Source organism: Oreochromis niloticus, linkage group LG4 (genome assembly GCF_001858045.2).
Source record: "Oreochromis niloticus isolate F11D_XX linkage group LG4, O_niloticus_UMD_NMBU, whole genome shotgun sequence".
In the NCBI taxonomy this organism is placed as follows: domain Eukaryota; kingdom Metazoa; phylum Chordata; class Actinopteri; order Cichliformes; family Cichlidae; genus Oreochromis; species Oreochromis niloticus.
In genome coordinates this window covers 8,168,286-8,188,339 of record NC_031969.2, presented here as the reverse complement: position 1 = coordinate 8,188,339, position 20,054 = coordinate 8,168,286, and the positions used below count along the sequence as shown (strand labels likewise).

Sequence of the window (20,054 nt, the reverse complement as noted above, 5' to 3'; positions counted from 1 at the left end):
CAAAAAAATAAAAGGGAACACAAAAATAAGACATTCCAGATCTGAATGAATTAAATATTATTATTAAATACTTTGTTCTTTACATAGTTGAATGTGCTTACAACAAAATCACATCAAAGTTATCAATGGAAATCAAATTTAACAACAAAGGGCGGTCTGGATTTGGAGCCCCATTCAAAATTAAAGTGGAAAAACACATTACAGGCTGATTCAACTTTCATGTAATGTCCTTAAAACAAGTCAAAATGAGGCTCAGTAGTGTGTGTGGCCTCGGAGTGCCTCTATGACCTCCCTACAACGCCTGGGCATGCTCCTGATGAGGTGGTGGATGGTCTCCTGAGGGATCTCTTCCCAGACCTGGACTAAAGCATCTGCCAACTCCTGGACAGTCTGTGGTGCAACGTGGCGTTGGTGGATGGAGCGAGACGTGATGTCCCAGATGTGCTCACCTGGATTCAGGTCTGGGGAACGGGCAGGCCGGTCCATAGCATTAATGCCTTCGTCTTGCAGGAACTGCTGACACACTCCAGCCACATGAGGTCTAGCATTGTCCTGCATTAGGAGGAACCCAGGCCCAACTGCACCAGCATATGGTCTCACAAGGTGTCTGAGGATCTCATCGCGGTACCTAATGGCAGTCAGGCTACCTGTGGCGAGCACATGGAGGGCTGTTCAGCCCCCCAAAGAAATGCCACCCCAAACCGTTACTGACCCACTGCCAAACCGGTCATGCTGGAGGATGTTGCAGGCAGCAGAATGTTCTCCATCGCGTCTCCAGACACTGTCACGTCTGTCACAGTATGCTCAGTGTGTCCTGCTTTCATCTGTGAAGAGCACAGGGCACCAGTGGCAAAGTTCCCAATCTTGGTGTTCTCTGGCAAATGCCAAACGTCCTGCACGGTGTTGGGCTGTAAGTACAACCCCCACCTGTGGACATCGGGCCCTCATGCCACCCTTATTGAGTCTGTTTCTGACCGTTTGAGCAGACACATGCACATTTGCAGCCTGCTGGAGGTTATTTTGCAGGGCTCTGGCAGTTCTCCTGTTGTTCCTTGCAGCAGGAGGTAGCAGTCCTGCTGCTGGGTTGTTGCTCTCCTATGGCCTCCTGTAGCTTGACTTCACAGAAGTGTGATTGACTTGGAGTTACATTGTGTCTTTAAGTTTTCCTTTTCTTTTCTTTTCTTAGCAGTGTATAATCAAAAGTATGTTACATGCTTAAATTTACACAGAAAAGTCAGAAATCCTCACTGCCATAAACAAAATTATATAATTTTCAAAAAATATAAACCTATTTTTTCATGATTGATTTGGTTCATAACAATTACTCTTATGCCATTTACAGAGGGTAACAATCAGCTGTCTGTGTTGAAATCTGAAATGCCCCTGGTGGTCTTTCAATGTGTCCTCTGGCACCAATCGAAGCGATCCATTGCTATGATAGCAAGAAATAAAGCCGTTTGGAGGGAACGCTAAGGGCCATTTTTTCAAAGGAGGGAGGGCTAACATTATGCAATATATTCTGTTTTAATTGTAGCTGCAGGTCTGAACATCCTTCAGTTCAGTTGGAGTCAGAGAAGCAGAGTTAATGCCTGAACTATAGAACACGTAACATAACACCCACTGAACAGTATCAAGTTCTTTTTAATCAAAATTAAACTTATGAGAAAGTAGACCCCTTAAACACAAATCAGGGTGATGACGACTACTAATAATGGCTGAAAGCATCTTTGGGAAAAACTAACATTTCCATATATAGTTGGATACGTCAGCAAACTGCTGTTCCCATTTCCCCAGCAAAATATAAAGAAAGTGCTGTGACTTTTAATGATGCCACAAAAACAGACTCCCCATTGGATTTTTCTGGGTGCATTTCATCCTACTACAATTTACAGTCAAGGACAAATAACTGCGGGGCCTTTTTACTCGATCCTCTAAGGTTAGGTTCCAGCTGGCTAGTTAAGGATTATGACCCATTGCTAGAGGTGGCACTGCAGAAAACCTGGGTGTAGTCTCAAACAGGAAATGTTTACTTCACACATGAAGGTGCTGTAAAATTGGTACAACCCATTCCACATTTGCAAACCACTCCAAAGTTTAAGTTTCTAACATGCAATAGATTTGGTATGATTAATGCCAATGCATAATCTGATTAGCGATTTTTGGAAATTAAGCCTAGTCTTTAATTTTAAATCACAGCCAATATAAAAAGCAGTGAGGTGCAGTTAGACAAAGAACCCAAATAATTTCCCGTGTACCTGTATTGCGATGTTATGATTCAATGAAGTCACATTTCCCACAGCTGTATTAATTTTGTGGAAATCCCATCAAAACACTGACATTAGAGTCTTAATTGCTTATTCAGAGCAATTTTTGATTACTTAATTGGGCTTTTCATTGTAAATATCTGATGAAACAACAACAAATCAAAGTCAAAGTGTAAAAAACACTTTATTGTTGCCACGAGCATCAATTTTAAGACCAGTCAGAAGCAGTGCCACCCCACTCAGAAGCCTGAGCAGTGGGTGCTGTGGACCAATCCTCTGTGGCAGGCTGAGTACTCCAGTCCTCACCTAGAGTGGAAGAGGAAAAAAGTGTTAAGTTCAGGGACTACTACAGCACACATAATACACAAAGGTAATGAAGATCCATATAAAAAACTCACCAGTATAGACCTCACCAGGCTTGACAGCGGCAGGTGCTGTAATAAAAATCCCAATTAAGTTTAAACCACTGGAAAAATCTTACACTGCATTTACAAGTTGAACACAAAGCAGCAAATCATCTCACCTGCAGGGAACTGCTGAATGGGCACAGATGGCACTGCAACGCCCTCAGACCAGTCAGCCACCTCAGGCTGGGCAAACTCGGGTGCAGGGGTGGTCCATTCGCCCTGGAACTCCTCCTTTCCAACACCAGCCTTCTCAGCAGCAGCCTGCTCCTCTTTCTCAATCTACAAGAACATAATAAGCATTAGTGAGTGTATCAGCAGGATGTATGCCTCATCCACTTGGTCCTAGCCACTTCAGCACTTTTAGATAAGTCGAGTATGCCAGTCATACCTCTTCAGGGTCCCTGTAGAAGTACAAATCTGGCATGACCTCCCATGGGTGCTCCCTGGAGATGGTTCCCCTCATCCTGAGGACCTCCCGAGCCAACATCCACCACATCAGACCCACAGAGTGGTGACCCTGAAACAGACAAATGGGGTCAAATCCAAACCTGTCAGGGCTGAACTGTGATTCATTACATTCTAAAAGGCATAAAGCTGTAAAAAAAAGTTTGTGGCAAGACCTCAACTCCCATTCCCTCGTGTGGTACAGAGAAAAGAAGTTGGCGATCAGGCACTTTTATTTAGCACACATTCTACACCACGCACTGCACAGACAAAACAGCAGGGCTCTAGCTGTGTGCAAAGACTCATTGTTTTCAACAAACTGAATTTTACCTTGTTGTTACATGGGATGGCAATATCCACATATCTCAGCGGGGAGTCAGTGTTGCACAGGGCAATGGTGGGGATGTTGACGTATGAAGCCTCAGTCAGTGGCTGATGGTCAGCACGAGGGTCTGTCACAATCAGGAGGCGGGGCTCCCTGAAAGCAGCCTGGATCTGATTGGTGAATGTACCAGGGGTGAAACGACCGTGGAAGGTAGTGGCACCAGTGGCAGAGGCGAACTTCAGCACTGCTCTCTGAAACAGACAGTACAAGTTTTACTTGAGATCGCAACAAAAATATTAACTTACATTTAAACAAAGTAGTGTGGCTCAGGTTACTATCAAACCCCATTCATTGGACAGTTGTCCTTATGGTGTTAGCGAATCCCGGCCTGATTACTCTTGCACACTTCCGACACCTGAACACCAACGCAAGTGCCAGGTTTTAACAGTGTGCACATCACAACAATGAGCGAGTTTTACCAGAACTTTACCTGGCCAGTGTTTCTGGAAGAGATGACACACACGTCAGCTGGGTTCTCAATGGCAACAATGGCCCTGGCTGCCAGCAGCAGCTTCTCCCAGGTCTTCTTCAGGTTAATGATGTACACACCTAGTAAGCAAAACACGTCAAGTTTTGTCATTTGCATGTAAAACCACAATAGGAGACAAAGTACTCAAAAAGCTTCATCGTCAAAGCACAAATGACTGCTACACCACTCACCGTCGCTTTTTCTCTTGTAGACGTACTGCTCCATCTGGAAGTCCAAGTTGGTGCCTCCCAGGTGGGTTCCCGCTGCCAGGAACTTCAGCACATCCTCCTCCTTCATCTGAAGGACATCCAGACCTCCGGACATCGTGACCGCTTTCCCTGCGTTACGAGTTAGTGGGAGAGCTGGGGGAAAAAAAAAATAAAAACAAAATGTAGACTTAGAAAAACTACAAGCTGCAAAAGAGACAAAACAGTACACCCATGACCAGCCAAGAAGCATCCAAAAAATTAAATTTACATCAGTGCATTTCTAATCAGACACAAAACAGCAGAAACCCATTGCTGAGCACAAGAACAGAGTAGCTTTTTTAGCAAAGAAGAGAAAATGATCCTTTGGTGTGTGCTCTTGCAGCAGGCAACAACGGAGACATGTGCATGTGTCAAGTCAATTTAGCCTCCTAATTAAATCATCAACCATTTAGGGACCGCAAACGATATGCAGATCTCGTTAGGAAGGTCGGGAAAAACATAACTACAAGGGGTGAAGGCGCAGAGGCTCGTGTATGACTAAGAGGAAGCTAAGCAGCGAAGCGGGGATTAAGTTGAGGTATCTCAGATGCAGAAGGCCGCTTGAAGTGTAAAAAAAAGTCATGGTAACTCAAGTGTATGGTTACCATCGTATTCAGATATAAATTACAATCATATGAAATCTCGTCACTACTGCTGTTCATTGGTTGGAGGCAAGGCGCACGAGAAACAGAGGAAGAGCGCGTGTCAGCGGCTAGCATGTTAGCTACAAAGGTTAGCTACAAAGGTTAGCATCATGAATTCGTTGAAAATTAAGAAAATTAGGGCACGGTAGTTTCCACCTGTCTACCCTACAGTATATTTCCTTTGTCCTCTGTGATAACTTTACGAATTATGACTATTTCTTTCGATATAAAATAACTAAATAGGCCGGTTTAAACTCACCACGAAACAACGCCGTATGGAAATCTGACCACACGGTGAAAAAGAGGGCGCTGGGAGGAAATGACGTTATTTTTATACCAAATTTCCAAGCGTGTGATTGGCTGGTTAAACCGAAGGCGGGGAGAAGGTGAAAAATGAGAAACTTCCGCATTTTCGCCACTAGGTGGAGTTTTAATTCCACGTGCCTCAAAGGTAGGAGCAGAGGTAACCAGAGGTGGGCTCACGGGTCGGATGGGTATCCCATATTAAGACAATGGAGATGGAAAGACCATATTAAGACAATGCTGAGACGCTGACTTCTCGGTGAAAGACTGACCTGTGTTCCTAACATATTTGCCAGAGATAAAGTGTTCCAGGCAAAGGGATCATAATATGTACACAATTGTGAAATTGTTTTAGTGAAACGTGTCTTATGTGTAGAGAGTTCTGCAGTTGTTCCCTCTTTGAAATGGTCCTATATTTGAAATTAAGTTACAATAGATTACCGAGGCAATATTGTAGCAGTAGACTTAACAGGCACCGAGACAGCTGATTAGTTTCTGTGGGACTGATGGGCTCACTCAAAAATGGGGTTTGGGTACATGTCAAGGGCATTAGAGGTGATGGACATGGGCCAAATGCCTGAGATGTTTTGGAGCTGTTTTCTGGGAATGTGACCTAAATGACTGGGTAAAAAAGGTGGGATGTCAACACATTCAGAGCCTGTTCATATGGTCACAATAAAACCCTCACAATCAATTACATCTGGATTTCCTTTTTTAAATAACTTCATAACCAAAGCAATACAACACACATGCAATAAAAAATTTTCACAACCCCTACCTCAACAAAAGGCTGAAGGAAAAAGGCACAAAACAAAAACAGACTCTGAAAACCGTGCCGTGTAAGTTGAGAGCACCAAAAAATTCCCAACTTTAGCAAACAGTACATCTGGATTCATAATTGTGACACAAACACAAACACTCTAAGTTGCCGACTCTCAGCTTGTATGTGACTGAAGTATACAGCTTGTTAGAATGATTTTTAATATGATGAAGCATTTGAAACATGATCGATCACTCCCAAATATAAAGGGAAAAGTCATAAATCAGGTCTGTTAAGTGTGTTCTGTATATCATTTATAGATGCTGATCCACAAACCCAACAGTTTTCTAAATTCATTAATTCAGTTGTCTATTTCAGCCTAAATAGCCTTCTTACTTTAGACTGACGGTGCTACACTCTTTGTACCGTCCTATTTAATGTCGTGCCACCCCTCCCTGTGCACTGGTACAGCGCTTATCTCTAACAGTACTATGATAAGTCTTTGGCCCTCATGTTCCTGCAGTGTGTGACAATATTCTGAGCAGCAGCTTTGTAATCGTTTAAAAACACTCCTATTTCTTTATAGTTTTACACCTGAACTCTCACAGCTAATTATTCTTTTATACACCTCAGTTAATGAAAGAGTACAGTCATGCATGTCAGGGGCATGTTCTTGTGTTAATAGTTCTATTTTTGTCAAGCTGGCAACTTTGATCTGACACTAAATTAAGAAAAATATGTACACTCACCAGTCCTTACATCAGGCACTGCTTGTTAACACAAACATATCTAATCAGCCAATCAAATGGCAGCAACAGAGTACAATGTCTGGGCTCACCAAAATGAGTAATAGAAGAGTCTGATTTGTCTGTTTCTTCTGCGCAGTCCAATGGTAGGGTCAGTACTAAACTCGAGCTTAAATTTCAGGCAGTGATGCAGTGACTTTTGGTCATTTTCTCCTGATAAAACTGACACTGAGATGAATTTTTCCAATAACTTTATTTTCTTTGACATGTTTAAAAAGTGAAAACGTCTGCATGAAAAACCACACTTTTAGCAAATATCAAAAAATGGCAAAAGCATTTTAAGGCAGATGAACTTTTGGCAAATGCACATGGCAAGCGAGCACGCACTTAAATAAAGTATCAGAATATAAATAACACTGTTACTCATGGAGACTCACAATCGTGTCTTTAAGAAGCTCTCTATATTTTGAACATATGCTGAGGTTAAAGTGCATAAGTCTGGGCTTAATCTGGCTCACTGCCTGCAGTAGTCATGGGCTGAGTCATTGCACACAGCATGCAAACATCTGAAGCATTGGAAATCCCACTCAGACCAGGGTTTTCCCTGCCATTCAAGGAGTTTTAGTGGAGAGACTAAAACTATTAAGTATTCAGACATTGTTTCTGGATACAGTCCAAATCTTATTTGTAGCCTTACAACAGCCAGGCTAGTGTGTAGTGAACATTTCCCAGTTAATCAGCACTCAAAGCATTTGATCTGCCCAGTTTAACCTGCAGATTGTGAAGACTCCTAAATGTGTGGAAGTGAATTTAAGACAAGAAGGAAGAAACCATTTGTCACAAAAAGCCCCCCAGGAGCACACGCAGAACTCTGAATGGATTTCTCAAACACGGTCCAAATAGTTGGAGCAAAATCACCAGTTTGTGTAATTAGTAGTGCAGTAGAAAAATATCAGAGCATTTTTGTATCATCTTAAAAGTCTTTTTAAAGTTATATTGCACATGCTGATCTTCAGACACACCCAGTAAGACACTAAATGTACAGGAGACCTCCCACATGTCTCTTAGACTCCTCTGAGTGAAATCGGTCACTGCGAACTTCTGACATGCTTACGAGCAACTCCACTGCAGTAGTTCCAGTTGCTTCCTGTGCGCACAATCACTGCAACTCCATCTACATCTCTTCTTCCTTTTGCAACCTTTTCAACATCAATCACTTTCAGGACTTCAGCCCGATGCGCGCCATCATCTGTTCATACACGGTCCACGCCATGGCCGCCATCATGGTCCTCCTCAGAGACCGAGGAACGGCCCCTCTGAAGAAGCCCTGGAGTCCATATTCCTTAGAGAGTGAGAGCAAAGTGAGGCATGCAGCTGATTAAAACCAGCTTATTCAACACGATATATGGAACGCATTTTAAAAACACGGCAGAGCAGGAAGGAAGATTGAGACAGCTACCATATAGATGTATCTGATGGCCTCTGCTGTCTGGAGTTGTGGATTCACTTGGACATGTGTTTTGACCACATCAGCAGGCTGAGTGATGAGGGAGGCCAACACACCAGCCAGAACCCCGCAGCTGAAGTTAGCCACAGGAGCCACAGGAGACGTGCTGATCTCTAAAAGGAAGATAAGCCAGCATGTGTATTTAAATGAACACCAAGAAGAATTCCAAACGCGAATATTTCTCGTTCTTAAGCTAGTAAACGTCTCTCTGAGTTACCTTTACCTTTGGGCAGTGAGGCTTTGGTCTGGCTGTAGAACATGACGTAGATCCCGGAGAAAGGAACGTCTCTGAGGAGAGTGGCCATGAGGCCGGAGAACAGAGCCGCAGGACCTTCAGTTTGGCACACGCTGCGCAGAGCCCCTATCACACTCCCGTAACTGTACCTGCCACACTGAAACACAAAGACGTCCTGTTCAGTTCATGCATAAAACAGCACAATATGAATGCACCGCTAAAGTGAAAGCACGCTGCACAGGTCAAACAATAATATCAATGAAGTAAAACATATATTTTTTCTTCACATGCAGGCTGCACAGATGCATTTTTGTTTTGAAGAACTTCTTTCACTTCAGAAGAATTAACACAGTATTATAGAAATATATTCTATTTATTTTAGGCTTTTCAAAAAATCTTATATTCATGAATTACTTCATGTAAGTACACGCAGAAGCTCTGGGGTTTGGCTCATGTGAAAAGAGGGTATGTGACACACCTTTTTCACCGCCTACTTCAGTCAGAGTCATTATCAGAGTTACACGTGACTGAGGTCTATAAAGAACAGGCTATAAAACACATACAACACCAAAAAGGCAACAGTGGTGCTGTAAATAAAGCAACTGAGAAATATTCAGCAGAAAATCTGCACTGCTGTATCTATAGTCCTATAGTTAGTACGCGCTGACTCAGCAGGGAATCCATGAATCACTTTAAGCATGGGAAAATAATCAGTGAATACACGGAGCCACAAGACAATTTTAAACTTAAACTGAATATAACCTGCTCCAGACAGAGTATATGTTCAGCACCAAGTTTCCATGGTGACCTAGAGAGCCACCAGGTGACACTGAAATCTCCGACTTGAAGTTCGACATACCTCACTAACCAATTAACCTCGCTTTGCAGTACACCCCCTCTGGACACTGCTTACTTCAAAACGTGTCTTGACGACAGTAACCGGCAGCATCACTACCCCGCCACCGTCCGGGCTCCACCCCCCAGCAGCACGGCCTCCGCAGCCCCTGGGCGTCTGTCCTGTAAGAAGTGCTGCTTCAGAGAGTAGTAGGTGCTGAAGTAGATCCCAACTCCTGGGATGGTCCGGACGAAGGACTAAAGGAGCAGATGGAGGAGAGAGACTGTCAGATGCATTGTGGCTCACACAGCAGCAGGAGGAATTTGTGACTAAATCTGTACACGAGGTAGACTTGAATATACAGAAGCTCTAACCGGTGAAACTCCTTTCCAGAGTCCCAGCAGCCTCTCTGTCCGCACCACGCTGAGGAGCACCGACACCATCCCCACTCTGCCCGAACTGAAGAAACAATACAGGCATCAGATAAGATGACCGAAAGCCAAAAACAGTCAACGCTGCTGCTATGTGTGTGGCCTATAAAGGTCAATCACTGTCATGCTTTTTGAGTCCACCCAGCCAATAAATAAATAAAGTCAGCTTTTGGATCTTATGAGATAGGAAAGCATGCAACACTGACAACTGCATGCAGACTCACCCAGGCTGCACGCCGGTCTGTAGAGTCTGCAGACGGGTCTTGACCAGGTCGAGAGGCTGGAACAGCAGCGTGGAGCAGGTTCCACTGAGGGAGCCACACATGAAGGCTTTGATGGCCGGGTGCACCTGAGGGTTGGGGTAGATTTTTGAGGGGAGGGGGGCAAATTTCATTTGCATTTCTAGTTAAAGTCCTGTCATGACTATACCTACAGAGCATATTTCTGTCTCTTTAATGCACACTTACAGCAACAAACTAAGATGTAACCGCCACTGTAACACTGTGACTCTATTAAACCATGTTTATATTGTTGTAAATAGATAATTTAATATCACTTCAATATTCTAACCGTCTTTTCCCCCCACAACGTCCAACCTCACAGTACCATTCACATGTGATGCAACAACAGAGTTTGCTCTCTCAGCTTAATGACTCAGCAGCTCTTCTTCACCTTAACCACCGTCGGACTCTCAGAGCGTCGATTAGTTAATCAGTATTTCAAAAAGTTATCAGTCAGAACGCCCTGACCTCAAGTTACCTACTAAGGATGTATGGACTGATAAGGATGGAACTCCTGATGTAACAAAACAGAGATCTAATACTCACCACTAAAAGTTCCATGTTTCTTCGCGAGGGTCACTTCTCAAGACGTTTTTGCAATACACCAAACCTTCTGTGCTTCCCCCTCTCGTTGCTGTCCACTGAAATGTCTCCCTCTGATTAGAGGAAGAAAGAGGAGTTACTCACACTGGCCTTCCAGGAGCAGGGATGGAGAGATGGTGAGAGAGCGCAGCTCTGCTGTCTGAATGAGGGGACAGCGCGCACACAGAAGAGATAAAGCTTGCCTGACCAACACCGTGTTTCCTATTTGCCCCCACCCGATACACAAGGCCACTCATTAACTGACCAAAGATCAGCGTGCTACAAATTAGGATAGACCCGGTGCATGACACACTGCTGCGTGTCCTTGACGAGACTGTGAAGAGCGTGAGCGAGTACGTCAAAAGTAAAGACTGTTCGCACTTGTTCTGAACACAGTGTCCAAAAACAGTTTCACGGTGTACATGAGAGACACAGCTCTTATGTACAGCCCTGTGAGCTGGCATTCTGCACTTTTCTGCACAAGCAAAGAAAAGACTGGCTGTCCTTAGAATTAAAACCCTTACATCACTGTTTTCATTTTTTCAACATAAGATGTTGAGATGATGAAATACAGCACACGGTGATAAAGAGAATGAAGCACCATCAGGTAGGAGGGCGAAGCGTGCATAAAATTAATAGGAAACAAACAAACTGTAGACTGTGCCGTGATCTCATTCTCAGGAATATTTCTGCACACACAATTAATTTAAATCTCCAATTTCTATGATGTGTTCCACATGTGTGTTAAGATTTCATTTACTGTCCATCCAGGGCTTCCAAGCAGGCTGCTTTGATGATCGGAAAATAATAAGCACTTATTTAAGATGAAAGCAGGCTCCAAATGTGCAATGTCCGATTTAAGACAAGAGCCAGAGACATATAAAATAAAAGTTAATCTGTGTAAAGACAGAGATAACACTGTTTGATATGGTAAATAATTTTTTTTAAAAAGAAGTAAAGAGGACCAAGGAGGGATCCCTGTGGAACATCTGTACTACTGGGCTTTCAGACTAAAATCTAAGGTCTGCAATGAAGATAATAAATAACCTAATAAGTAATGTAATTTCATCTACATGGAACTAGCACAGCCTTTCCAGTCGAATTTACCGATTTTGAATGATTTAAGTCCCGTTCTCGTGCAAAGTTGTGGATTTTATGCATAATAAAAGTGCCAAAAACAAGATGCTGTAACACAACAACCTAATTACACCAACAGCCCCGTGAAGGTTTTTTTTTAATCCTGCCAAAGACCAGATGTGCTGATTTTTGTGTTCAAAATAGGTTTAGTCTTCCTACTGTGACTTTTATATTGAATAAAGGGCCTACTTCAGGTGTCTCCTTCGACTTTCCGCAGGACTGACAGATTAGCAGCCAACACGTTTTCAAAAACATTTTAAAAAGAACATAAAGAGCGCATTGACGAAAATCGTGTATTGTGTGCAATGTTGTGTATTGAGGCTCTGCTGAGCTCTCCCTCTAACGCACCTTTAACTATCCTCCACCAATTGTTTTTCTCTCCCCGCCGAAGTCACGCTTGAGCGCAAATTCTTCTTACTGACTACTCTAATCAGAGCGAAGACAAACCTCACCACCACTCCCCACTGAAGTGCTGCAATGTACCACCAAACCCGACAACCGCCTCTCTATCTTTCTGTGATAAGCTAAAACCGGCCGGTTCCCGTTCTGAGACGCAGCGTGTCGAAACTACGCGGAAGCACCGCCCACCTGCGATACAGCCTTCTGATTGGTTAAACAGCTTCTGGCTGTGACGTGCGCAAGAAAAGGGCGCCTCTCCGGGAAGCAAGGGTGAGTAAAAAGAAAAAAGGAAAAAATATTAATTAAATTATTTTTAAAATGTATTTTAAATTTAATTATTAATTAAATAAAAAAAATATTACCATGTGTTTATTTAAACTGAAAGAAACATGTTTTGAGTTTTAAAATAAGCTTTTTATTGGAATGAAATAATACCAAATGAATAAATAAATTTTAAAAAAAATGAGTGAAAGGTAATTTTCCCTCTAAATTAGAACCAAGTCAATTCTAGGATAGATAGTATAATTAAAAAGTGAAATACACAAAAGTACAACTAGCAGTCATTTAGCCAAGAGCAGTACTTTTGTAGCATTTTCACAGTCAACTGTTTAGGACTCTGATTTACACATACAGGAGGGGGGGGGCGGTCTCTCCTTTTAAGTTACCGTCTATTAATGTCTAAACTAGGAATAAAATAAAGTCTTTCACCCACGTTTACTCTTACTCAGTTAAACCGGTTCTGACCTGCTTTTGCTCCTCCTCACGACCATGATGGAAAACCCTGGCTGCCCTCTGCTGGTGGGGACAACACTTTATAAATAACAAATGTGATCCACCACTGAGATGTCTGGTTCTGACCTTCAAACTTAACCCTGTTCTTTCAGTGTGAACTCTGATGTAAACAAAGGAGTAAGCCTTAAAAAACAAAAAAAAACCCCTCAGACAGACAACATGTGGCAGTTTAGAAAGCATCTTTAATTGTAATAATTTCACAACATGATTTCCATTCCAGAGGTGCAGACAGAAAAACATGACAATAATCAAGATTCAGTTTTTTTTTTTTCCCCCCTCTTTTGGATTTCCTTTAAGTGCGAAAGATGTGATTGTTTAAATTGTGAGCTGTAAGTCTTAAGTAACGACACATTCCTCTCACTTTCCAGCAGTGTGAGCCAAAAGCTACCTCGGGCACAGCTTGTTGGGGTTTCTCCATCATCTAGACACAGACTGCTCGTTTATCTGATACATCTACTCAGAACCTGGCGTATATGACATCTTAAAGGCCAGTCAGACTTTAGCATACAAGTGATAAATTACAATCCGTATCACATGAATGTGCCTTTGGTTTGTGATAAAAATCAGCAACTTCTGTCAACAAGCTGTACCCTGAGAATACAGTGTGTGCTGTGAGTAAAGAGACTACCCCACCACCCCATTTAAACTTTACCCTGAACATTAGCAAATAAACAAAACACTGATGGGGATAAACAGAAAAATCAATGACCCTGCCCAGAAGATTTCTGCTGCATTTAAGGCCTTTAGTGTGTGTTGGCTGTGTGCGCACACATACTAAATTGGGATGTGCACCGTGTATTCAAAACTTTCAAGCTTTTCGTGTCAATGAAACACACAAATGCAGTGGTTTATGATAATATCTAGACTAAAATGCCCCCCCCAACCCAACCCAACCCAAATGCAGTGCTAAAAACAAAAAAAAAAACAAATATCAGGAAATTTCAGCACAGTCGCAATCAAATACCTTCAATAGATTCACAAGTTGCCAATTTGTTGCTTGAAATCTGCCTTCAAATTTAATGTTTCCACATGAAATGTGTGTAACAAAATGATCAAGCCCAAAAAGCATAGTCACGAGTGCTAACTGCAGCTAAATTGCTAGAATACATTTCAGCATATAAACCTTCTTTATAGGCCAAGGCGAGAGCATAACAAACATGAAGCACTTCCTTTCTTAACCGTTATAAAAATGTCTGCATACAAAAAACCCCAAACTATTCTATAGAGTGAGATATTACTTTGGTCCCCCTTCCAGTAATCTGTCTTCATTTATCTATACTTCTTTTTCTTCAGTTAGAAAAATAGATCCTAAAGGGATTATTACACGTGGAATGTTTCCTTATAAAAATATTTTCATTTTTCCAAGAGAATGAAAAATTAAGCAACAGAGAAATTTGGCCCCCCCCAAAAAACAAAAGTGTGTGTTCGTCAGTATGATGATTGTCCCAGTTTAATGGCGTCTGGTGTGTGTGCGTGTGTGTGGGTGTGCATGTTGAGAATGCATAGATCATCACTGCGAGAGAGAAAGAGCGAGATCAGATGTTAGCCTGCATCCCTGTGGCTAATCTGGACAACAATTGTATGTTTGCGTCTCCGTTTTGGGAGTTACAGTAATGTGTGCTCATGTGTGTTTTTGGGTCTATTTATGGTGTCATTTTTAAACGAGTCGAGAGGCGCCGTTCATTCAGGCTTGGGCTCGGGGGTCTCGCTCTTCACCTCGCTTTCCTCCTCACTATCACCGCCGCCGCCACTGCTGCGAGGAATGGTGCGGCGTGTGGTGAAGGGGAGGTCACCACGCCTGAAAGAGAGAGAAAGGAATTTATAAATGAAAAAAAAAAAAACAAAGAATACATAAGTAATGTGTTTTTCAAACTAAAGTGTGATGTCTACAAAGGAATATTAGGAAAACATTAAGAACAAATATATATATTGTTGCTTATTTTGCAAATGGTCTGTAATTGAGGTCCAAGCCAAAACACTATGATGCAAAGCAAGTTGAAATGTGGAGATTATAGTTGTTTAACTGCCACAGCTGCTAAAACGCCTTGTGTAGAGTTAGCAGATCAGTTTGTTTTACCATCTCATCGTGTCTTGTGATATATCCTCATCTTTATTGCACGAGGGTATAACCGTCAATATCCTCCTGTCTATTGTGTCCAAACCAAATGGCTGGCACAAGCCTGCTTCCTCCACTTGCAGCTAGCTCAAGATGAGTGTATAATAATGAAAGCCTCTGCTGTGTTACAGGTGCTTTTCTCACCTGAGCTTGCTCTTGAGGCTGTTGACTTCACGGTTCATGGCATCAGCAGACTCTGTGGCGTCCTCCAGCTCCCTCTGAAGTTTTCTTCGGCTGGCGTTGGCTCTCTGAGCCTCCTCCTCAGCCTCCTCCAGCTGACGCTTGAGCTGCTTCATACGAGAGTTCAGCTTGTCGACCTGAAGGAGAAGAGAAAATACAAGTAAATACATAAATAAAACAAAACTTTTGTTTGAGCCCAGATAAAGTTAGAAGTCCAAAAACGTCTCCCTTTGATGAAGGATACATAACATTAAAATATTTGACTTATGTTCCATAATGTATAGATATTCATAGTCATCATGTAAATACTCAGAAAGGCCACAACAGGGAGACAGATGACCCTCTGAGTTTACTGTAAAGATGGAAACTCTCACCTGGTCCTTGTACTGCTCCGTGTTGCGCCTCTCGTCGTCCACCTGCAGGATTACTTCCTTTAGTTTCTTCTCGCTGCGTCTCACAAGTTTGGTGGCAGTCTGCCTCTCCCTGAGCCACAAACATAACAGTCAGACAAAAGACACACACACTGTTTTTCTTCCTAATATAGTCATCACAGGCCCCACTAATCTGTGGGTTTAACCTATTTACAAGAGATAGCCAATCAGAAGAAAGTTGGCTTAAATGGCAGGAAGTCTGAAATAACAATTTTGTGTCCATGTGGTCCCGCTTCAGTGGCTTTTACCTGGTCTCTATATCCAGCTGTTCCTCCAGCTGAGCAATCTTTGCCTCGAGGGCAGCCATGTTGGCCTTGTACTTGGACTTGACTGTTCCCTCGAGCTCCTGCAGCTTCAGTTTCAGCTCCTTGTTCTGACGGTCGAGCTGGGCACGAGCCCCCTCGACACGCTGAGAGGTGCTGCGCTCTGCAGTCAGCTCCACGTTCATCTGGTCAGTCTGAATGTAAAAATGAATCAGCCATTTCCATTCCACATATGAAATGTTGAAGCATCTTTAGTCATCTGAAGTTCAAATCAGATTCTAAAAATGTTTGCATGTGCATACAAACCTGCAGCATTGCCTTCTTCAGCCTGTCGTTGACCAACTCAGTGTTGCACTGCTCCTCCTCCAGCTCTTCCTCCAGCTGAGCAATACGAGCCTCCAGTCGCCTCCTCTCCTCTGCAACCTGAGCGCTAAGAAGAGGAAGGAGGGAGAGCAGAGATTAAAACGGCACAAGTAGAGATACTGAACACTTCTGGTCTGCTCATTTTACTGATGACTGAAGTCTTACTTCTTGGCGGCCTGGTTATTGATCTCATCCTGCAGCTCGTCTCTCTCCTGCTGGGCTTGCCTCTTTACTCGCTCTGCAGCCGCCAGCTCCTGCATAACAATAAATAAGAAAATGCAGTGAGTTAAAGTAGACCACAGAGCAGGGGCACAGAACACAGAGGTGAATGAATGAGTGTATGCTGACCTCCTGCATCTGGAGCATGTCAGCCTCCATGCCCTTTAGCTTCTTCTCAGTCTCCTTGCTCTGGGTGAGGATCTCATCTCTGGACAAGCGAGTGTCCTCCAGCTCCCGGATGACATCTTTCATCTGGGCCTGAACACAAAAACACGAGAAGAGTCAGAAAACCAAACCCCATGCTTCCCATTCAAAAATCAGATATAAAAAGGTAACACTCACCTGAAGTTTCTTCAACTGTTTCAGGGCCTCGTCGCGGTTCTTGTTCGCCATGTCGATGGCTGCCTCAAGCTCCTTCAGGTCCAGCTCCAGCTTCTTGCGTCCAGCCACGGCAGCAGAACGCTGCTTCCTTTCATCCTCCAGCTCCATCTCCATCTCCCTCACCTGAAAGGCACGTCTATTTGATCAAAGCCACATCCACTCCACTGATCACCTTTAAGCACAGCTTCAACTCATTTCTGACTTTATGCTACCGGGTGCTCATTCTGGTTCTTCCTGAAGTTTAACCAGCTTGCATCGAGACCTAATCAGGACATTTTCAAGGTTGTAGGTACTTTTTCCTCCTGGAGCAACTAAAACATGCATTTTGTTATGAATTAGCAACAGCAGCCACCTACTGTAATTTTTACTCCCTTCTATTTCACAAACTGCCAGATTGTTGGTCATAAACGCACTCGCTTTAGTCATGAGAATCAGAACACCTCTGCTTTTAACAATGCCGTATCTATATGTAGCAGCTAAATGTTGGACGGGTGAATATTTGTACCTGTTTAACCAGTGCCCTCTTCTTCTCCTCTCCCATCTCATCGCGTCCTGCCAGGTCTCTCTCATACTGGGCTTTCATGGCCTGCATGTTGACCTCCAGGCGCAGCTTGGCGTCCTCTGTGGCCTGCAGCTCGTCCTCCAGCTCCTCCAGCTGAGTCTTCATCTCCTCCAGCTGCTGCTCCATTGCACGTTTGGCCTTCTCCAACTCGTGGACCTGCATATAAGAACATTTATGATGAAAACCGAAGGATAGACAGCACTGGAGCGGAACATACCTCTACAGAGAAAAAGAAAAAAGAAACGTTTCTTGACTTACGTTCTTGCCAACATCATCCTTGGAGGATACGAGGTCCTCCATTTCAGCCCGCAGCAGCTTGTTGTTGCGGTCCAGCTCTTCTTTCAACTCTGTCAGAGCTTCCAGCTCCCGGGTTAAAGCCAGTGTCCGGGTCTCCTTTTCTCTGGCTTCAGCTTCAGCTCTGTCACGCTCCTCTGCATAGCGAGCAGAGATATTCTTCTCCTCTGCCAGCATCTACAGAAAAATCAGCATGCAGCAGTGTTTTTATTTTTGTTTTTCCTCCCACGACACCATTTTAATGGCTCTCTTATCTTGTGTACACTTGGCCTACCTGGTCAAACTTCTTCTGCTTCTTCTCGAGGTTGGACACGATCTGCCGGAGGTGGTCCTGGTCTACCTGCAGGTCATCCAACTCTTGCTGGAGACGCGTCTTTGTTTTATCCAACTTCTCGTAAGCGGCGCATTTCTCCTCCAGGCGCTGGTTCACTCCCTCCAGGTCCCGCTGAAACTTCTTCTTTCCCTCCTCAGCACTTTCCAGAGAGCCAGCATCCTGCTCCGCCTTCTTCTTCAAATCAGCAAGCTGAGGGGGGTAGGGATAAAGTCATGTCAGCTGTGTAATGGATTTGCGATTCAAACGATTGGTCTACTGTGAGTTTCCACAGAAAACTAAATGCACGTATTCTTTGCAGCATGTTTGTGTCTTGCAACGTGAAGAAGTCGATGTTTTACCTGAGCCTGCACCGTTTGGAGCTGCCTCTCTACGTTCCTCTTGGCTTCTTCCTCCTCCTCCAGCTGTTCTTTCAGGTTGTTCTGGTCATCCTCGAGCTGGCGCAGCCGTGTGTTGAGCGATAATTTCTGGCGCGTCTCTTCCTGCAGTAATTCCTGTTGAAATGATGGACAAGCAGAGTTATAGCAATGTTGTCACAGAGTCAGACGTTTATAACAGCCAATACTTTCATTTTTAAATATTTCTGCTAAAGGTTGCATTAAAAAGCTCTTCATACACTCTTCTTTTGTTAAGACTTTTAAACAACATGGTTTAATGTGAAGCCACTGCCTTCAGTTAAGTCTCTCTACTACAGTTCAACTTAAAAACTTCAAAGACAAATACTTCATCCTTATAGTCTGGGGCTTTTTATCCATTTAAAATAAAGACTTGTATTCATTGTACTTTCCCTACATGTCTTAAGAGTGTACATATTAAGCAGAAACTAACAAACTTTAACTTTACAGAAGATGTCTTCAGGTTTAGTCTACGCCAGTTTGCTCAAGAGTGATTATTATAAAAGAAACTAACAACAAAAGTATTAAACATTTTAATTGTTATGCATGCTGAACGTCTGTGTGGCAGCGTACCTGAACGTCCTGCAGCTGGGATTCTACAGCAGAGCAGTCTTTGGCTGCCTTAATGGACTTGCCCTCCACCTCACTCAGCATGCTGTTAACATTCTCCAGTTCAGCCTGTGGACAAAAACCAAAAAAAATGAACCACTGACAAGGACACACCATCACTCAACACTGAATAGTTAATCCCTGGCCTTCTATAAAAATGGACGGGGATAATTCTGACAGCTCTCAGAAGGAATCACTATATCTGTTCTTAGCGCCTTCTAAGATTTTTACCTGCACTTTTGAGAATTTCTCAGCCAGCTCCAGCCTCTGGCGCTCGCTCTCTGAGTGTTTGAGCTGCAGCTCCTGGACCTGGGCTTCGGCCTTCTTCCTGCGATGTTCTGACTCTCCTTTACCCTGCATCAGAGTCTGCAGCTCGATGGACAGCTCATTCCTCTCAGACTCCAGGGCCTGTTTGGCCTTCTCCACAGATGCTTTGTTCTGTAGACAGACAGTCAAACTGTAAAGGAAACTGACAAATGAGAAAAATTAAATCTGAATACCAGCTCTGACAAATTACCCTCTTAGCCTGCTCCAGCTGCTCATTGAGCTCGTCAAAGGCCTGACTGTGTTTCTGTCTCAGGTCAGCAAGCTGCTGTTCGTGAACTTTGCCTTCGTCTTCAAGAGTCTTTTTAAGCTGGGCCACCTCAGTCTCACGTTTGCTCCTACGGAGGAAGAGGAGAGATCAGTCGACTTGTCTAAACACCACCCAACCAGATGTGTTGAGGTTTATCTGTTATACTTGCTCCTATACTAATGTCTCTACCTGAGCTCTTGCTGAGCGGCAGTTGAGTCCAGAGTATCCTCTAGCTCAGTCTTGAGGGCCTCCAGCTCTTCTCCCAGATCCCTGCGGTGTTTCTCTGCCTTGGCACGGGCCTGCTTCTCCAGCTCCAAGTCCTCTTGGAGCTCGGAGAGCTGAGCTTCCAACTCACGGATCTTTTTCTGGGCCAGGTTCTTCTGTGCAGCCTCTTCCTCAATCCTTAAAGGGAGAAAGAAGTCAGGAAAAAAAATAATTAGTGAAGAATTCCTAAATACACTCTTCAA

General features: G+C 43.5%; 3 protein-coding genes and 1 non-coding gene across 5 annotated transcripts in view; all 4 read right to left on the bottom strand.

The window, feature by feature from the left end:
• Positions 1 to 2,423: 2,423 nt before the first annotated feature.
• On the bottom strand, positions 2,424 to 5,260 carry rpsa (ribosomal protein SA). The gene is made up of 8 exons (XM_003443074.4): positions 5,121 to 5,260; positions 4,161 to 4,331; positions 3,931 to 4,049; positions 3,446 to 3,691; positions 3,060 to 3,188; positions 2,788 to 2,950; positions 2,663 to 2,698; positions 2,424 to 2,570 (listed from the first exon to the last, which is right to left on the bottom strand). Exons 2-8 carry the CDS (start codon positions 4,291 to 4,293, stop codon positions 2,473 to 2,475), a joined length of 924 nt encoding a protein of 307 aa, XP_003443122.3. The 5' UTR covers positions 4,294 to 4,331; positions 5,121 to 5,260; the 3' UTR covers positions 2,424 to 2,472.
• Positions 3,758 to 3,896, bottom strand: LOC112846816 (small nucleolar RNA SNORA62/SNORA6 family). The gene has a single exon (XR_003219988.1). It is a non-coding gene; the product is annotated as a small nucleolar RNA SNORA62/SNORA6 family (small nucleolar RNA).
• Positions 5,261 to 7,096: 1,836 nt separating the features above from the next.
• slc25a38a (solute carrier family 25 member 38a) lies at positions 7,097 to 12,282 on the bottom strand. Its single transcript, XM_003443167.5, is given in 9 exon segments — positions 7,097 to 8,012; positions 8,130 to 8,290; positions 8,401 to 8,569; positions 9,326 to 9,372; positions 9,375 to 9,504; positions 9,622 to 9,706; positions 9,903 to 10,027; positions 10,506 to 10,615; positions 12,027 to 12,282. Coding segments are annotated over 8 exon segments (855 nt in total). The 5' UTR covers positions 10,521 to 10,615; positions 12,027 to 12,282; the 3' UTR covers positions 7,097 to 7,889.
• A 749-nt stretch (positions 12,283 to 13,031) lies between these two features.
• LOC100707073 (myosin-9) overlaps positions 13,032 to 20,054 on the bottom strand; it is a 29,174-nt gene continuing 22,151 nt past the window's right edge. For both annotated transcript variants that reach the window (XM_003443073.5, XM_005468499.4), the window contains 16 exons: positions 19,777 to 19,989; positions 19,531 to 19,675; positions 19,245 to 19,451; positions 18,978 to 19,082; positions 18,351 to 18,503; positions 17,953 to 18,201; positions 17,643 to 17,855; positions 17,328 to 17,540; positions 16,784 to 16,945; positions 16,571 to 16,699; positions 16,388 to 16,476; positions 16,166 to 16,289; positions 15,845 to 16,053; positions 15,540 to 15,648; positions 15,130 to 15,302; positions 13,032 to 14,667 (listed from right to left, as the gene is read on the bottom strand). In XM_003443073.5, the coding sequence (XP_003443121.1) occupies positions 14,550 to 14,667; positions 15,130 to 15,302; positions 15,540 to 15,648; positions 15,845 to 16,053; positions 16,166 to 16,289; positions 16,388 to 16,476; positions 16,571 to 16,699; positions 16,784 to 16,945; positions 17,328 to 17,540; positions 17,643 to 17,855; positions 17,953 to 18,201; positions 18,351 to 18,503; positions 18,978 to 19,082; positions 19,245 to 19,451; positions 19,531 to 19,675; positions 19,777 to 19,989 (2,611 nt within the window). In that variant the 3' untranslated portion in view covers positions 13,032 to 14,549. The remainder of the gene's footprint in view (positions 14,668 to 15,129; positions 15,303 to 15,539; positions 15,649 to 15,844; positions 16,054 to 16,165; positions 16,290 to 16,387; positions 16,477 to 16,570; positions 16,700 to 16,783; positions 16,946 to 17,327; positions 17,541 to 17,642; positions 17,856 to 17,952; positions 18,202 to 18,350; positions 18,504 to 18,977; positions 19,083 to 19,244; positions 19,452 to 19,530; positions 19,676 to 19,776; positions 19,990 to 20,054) is intronic.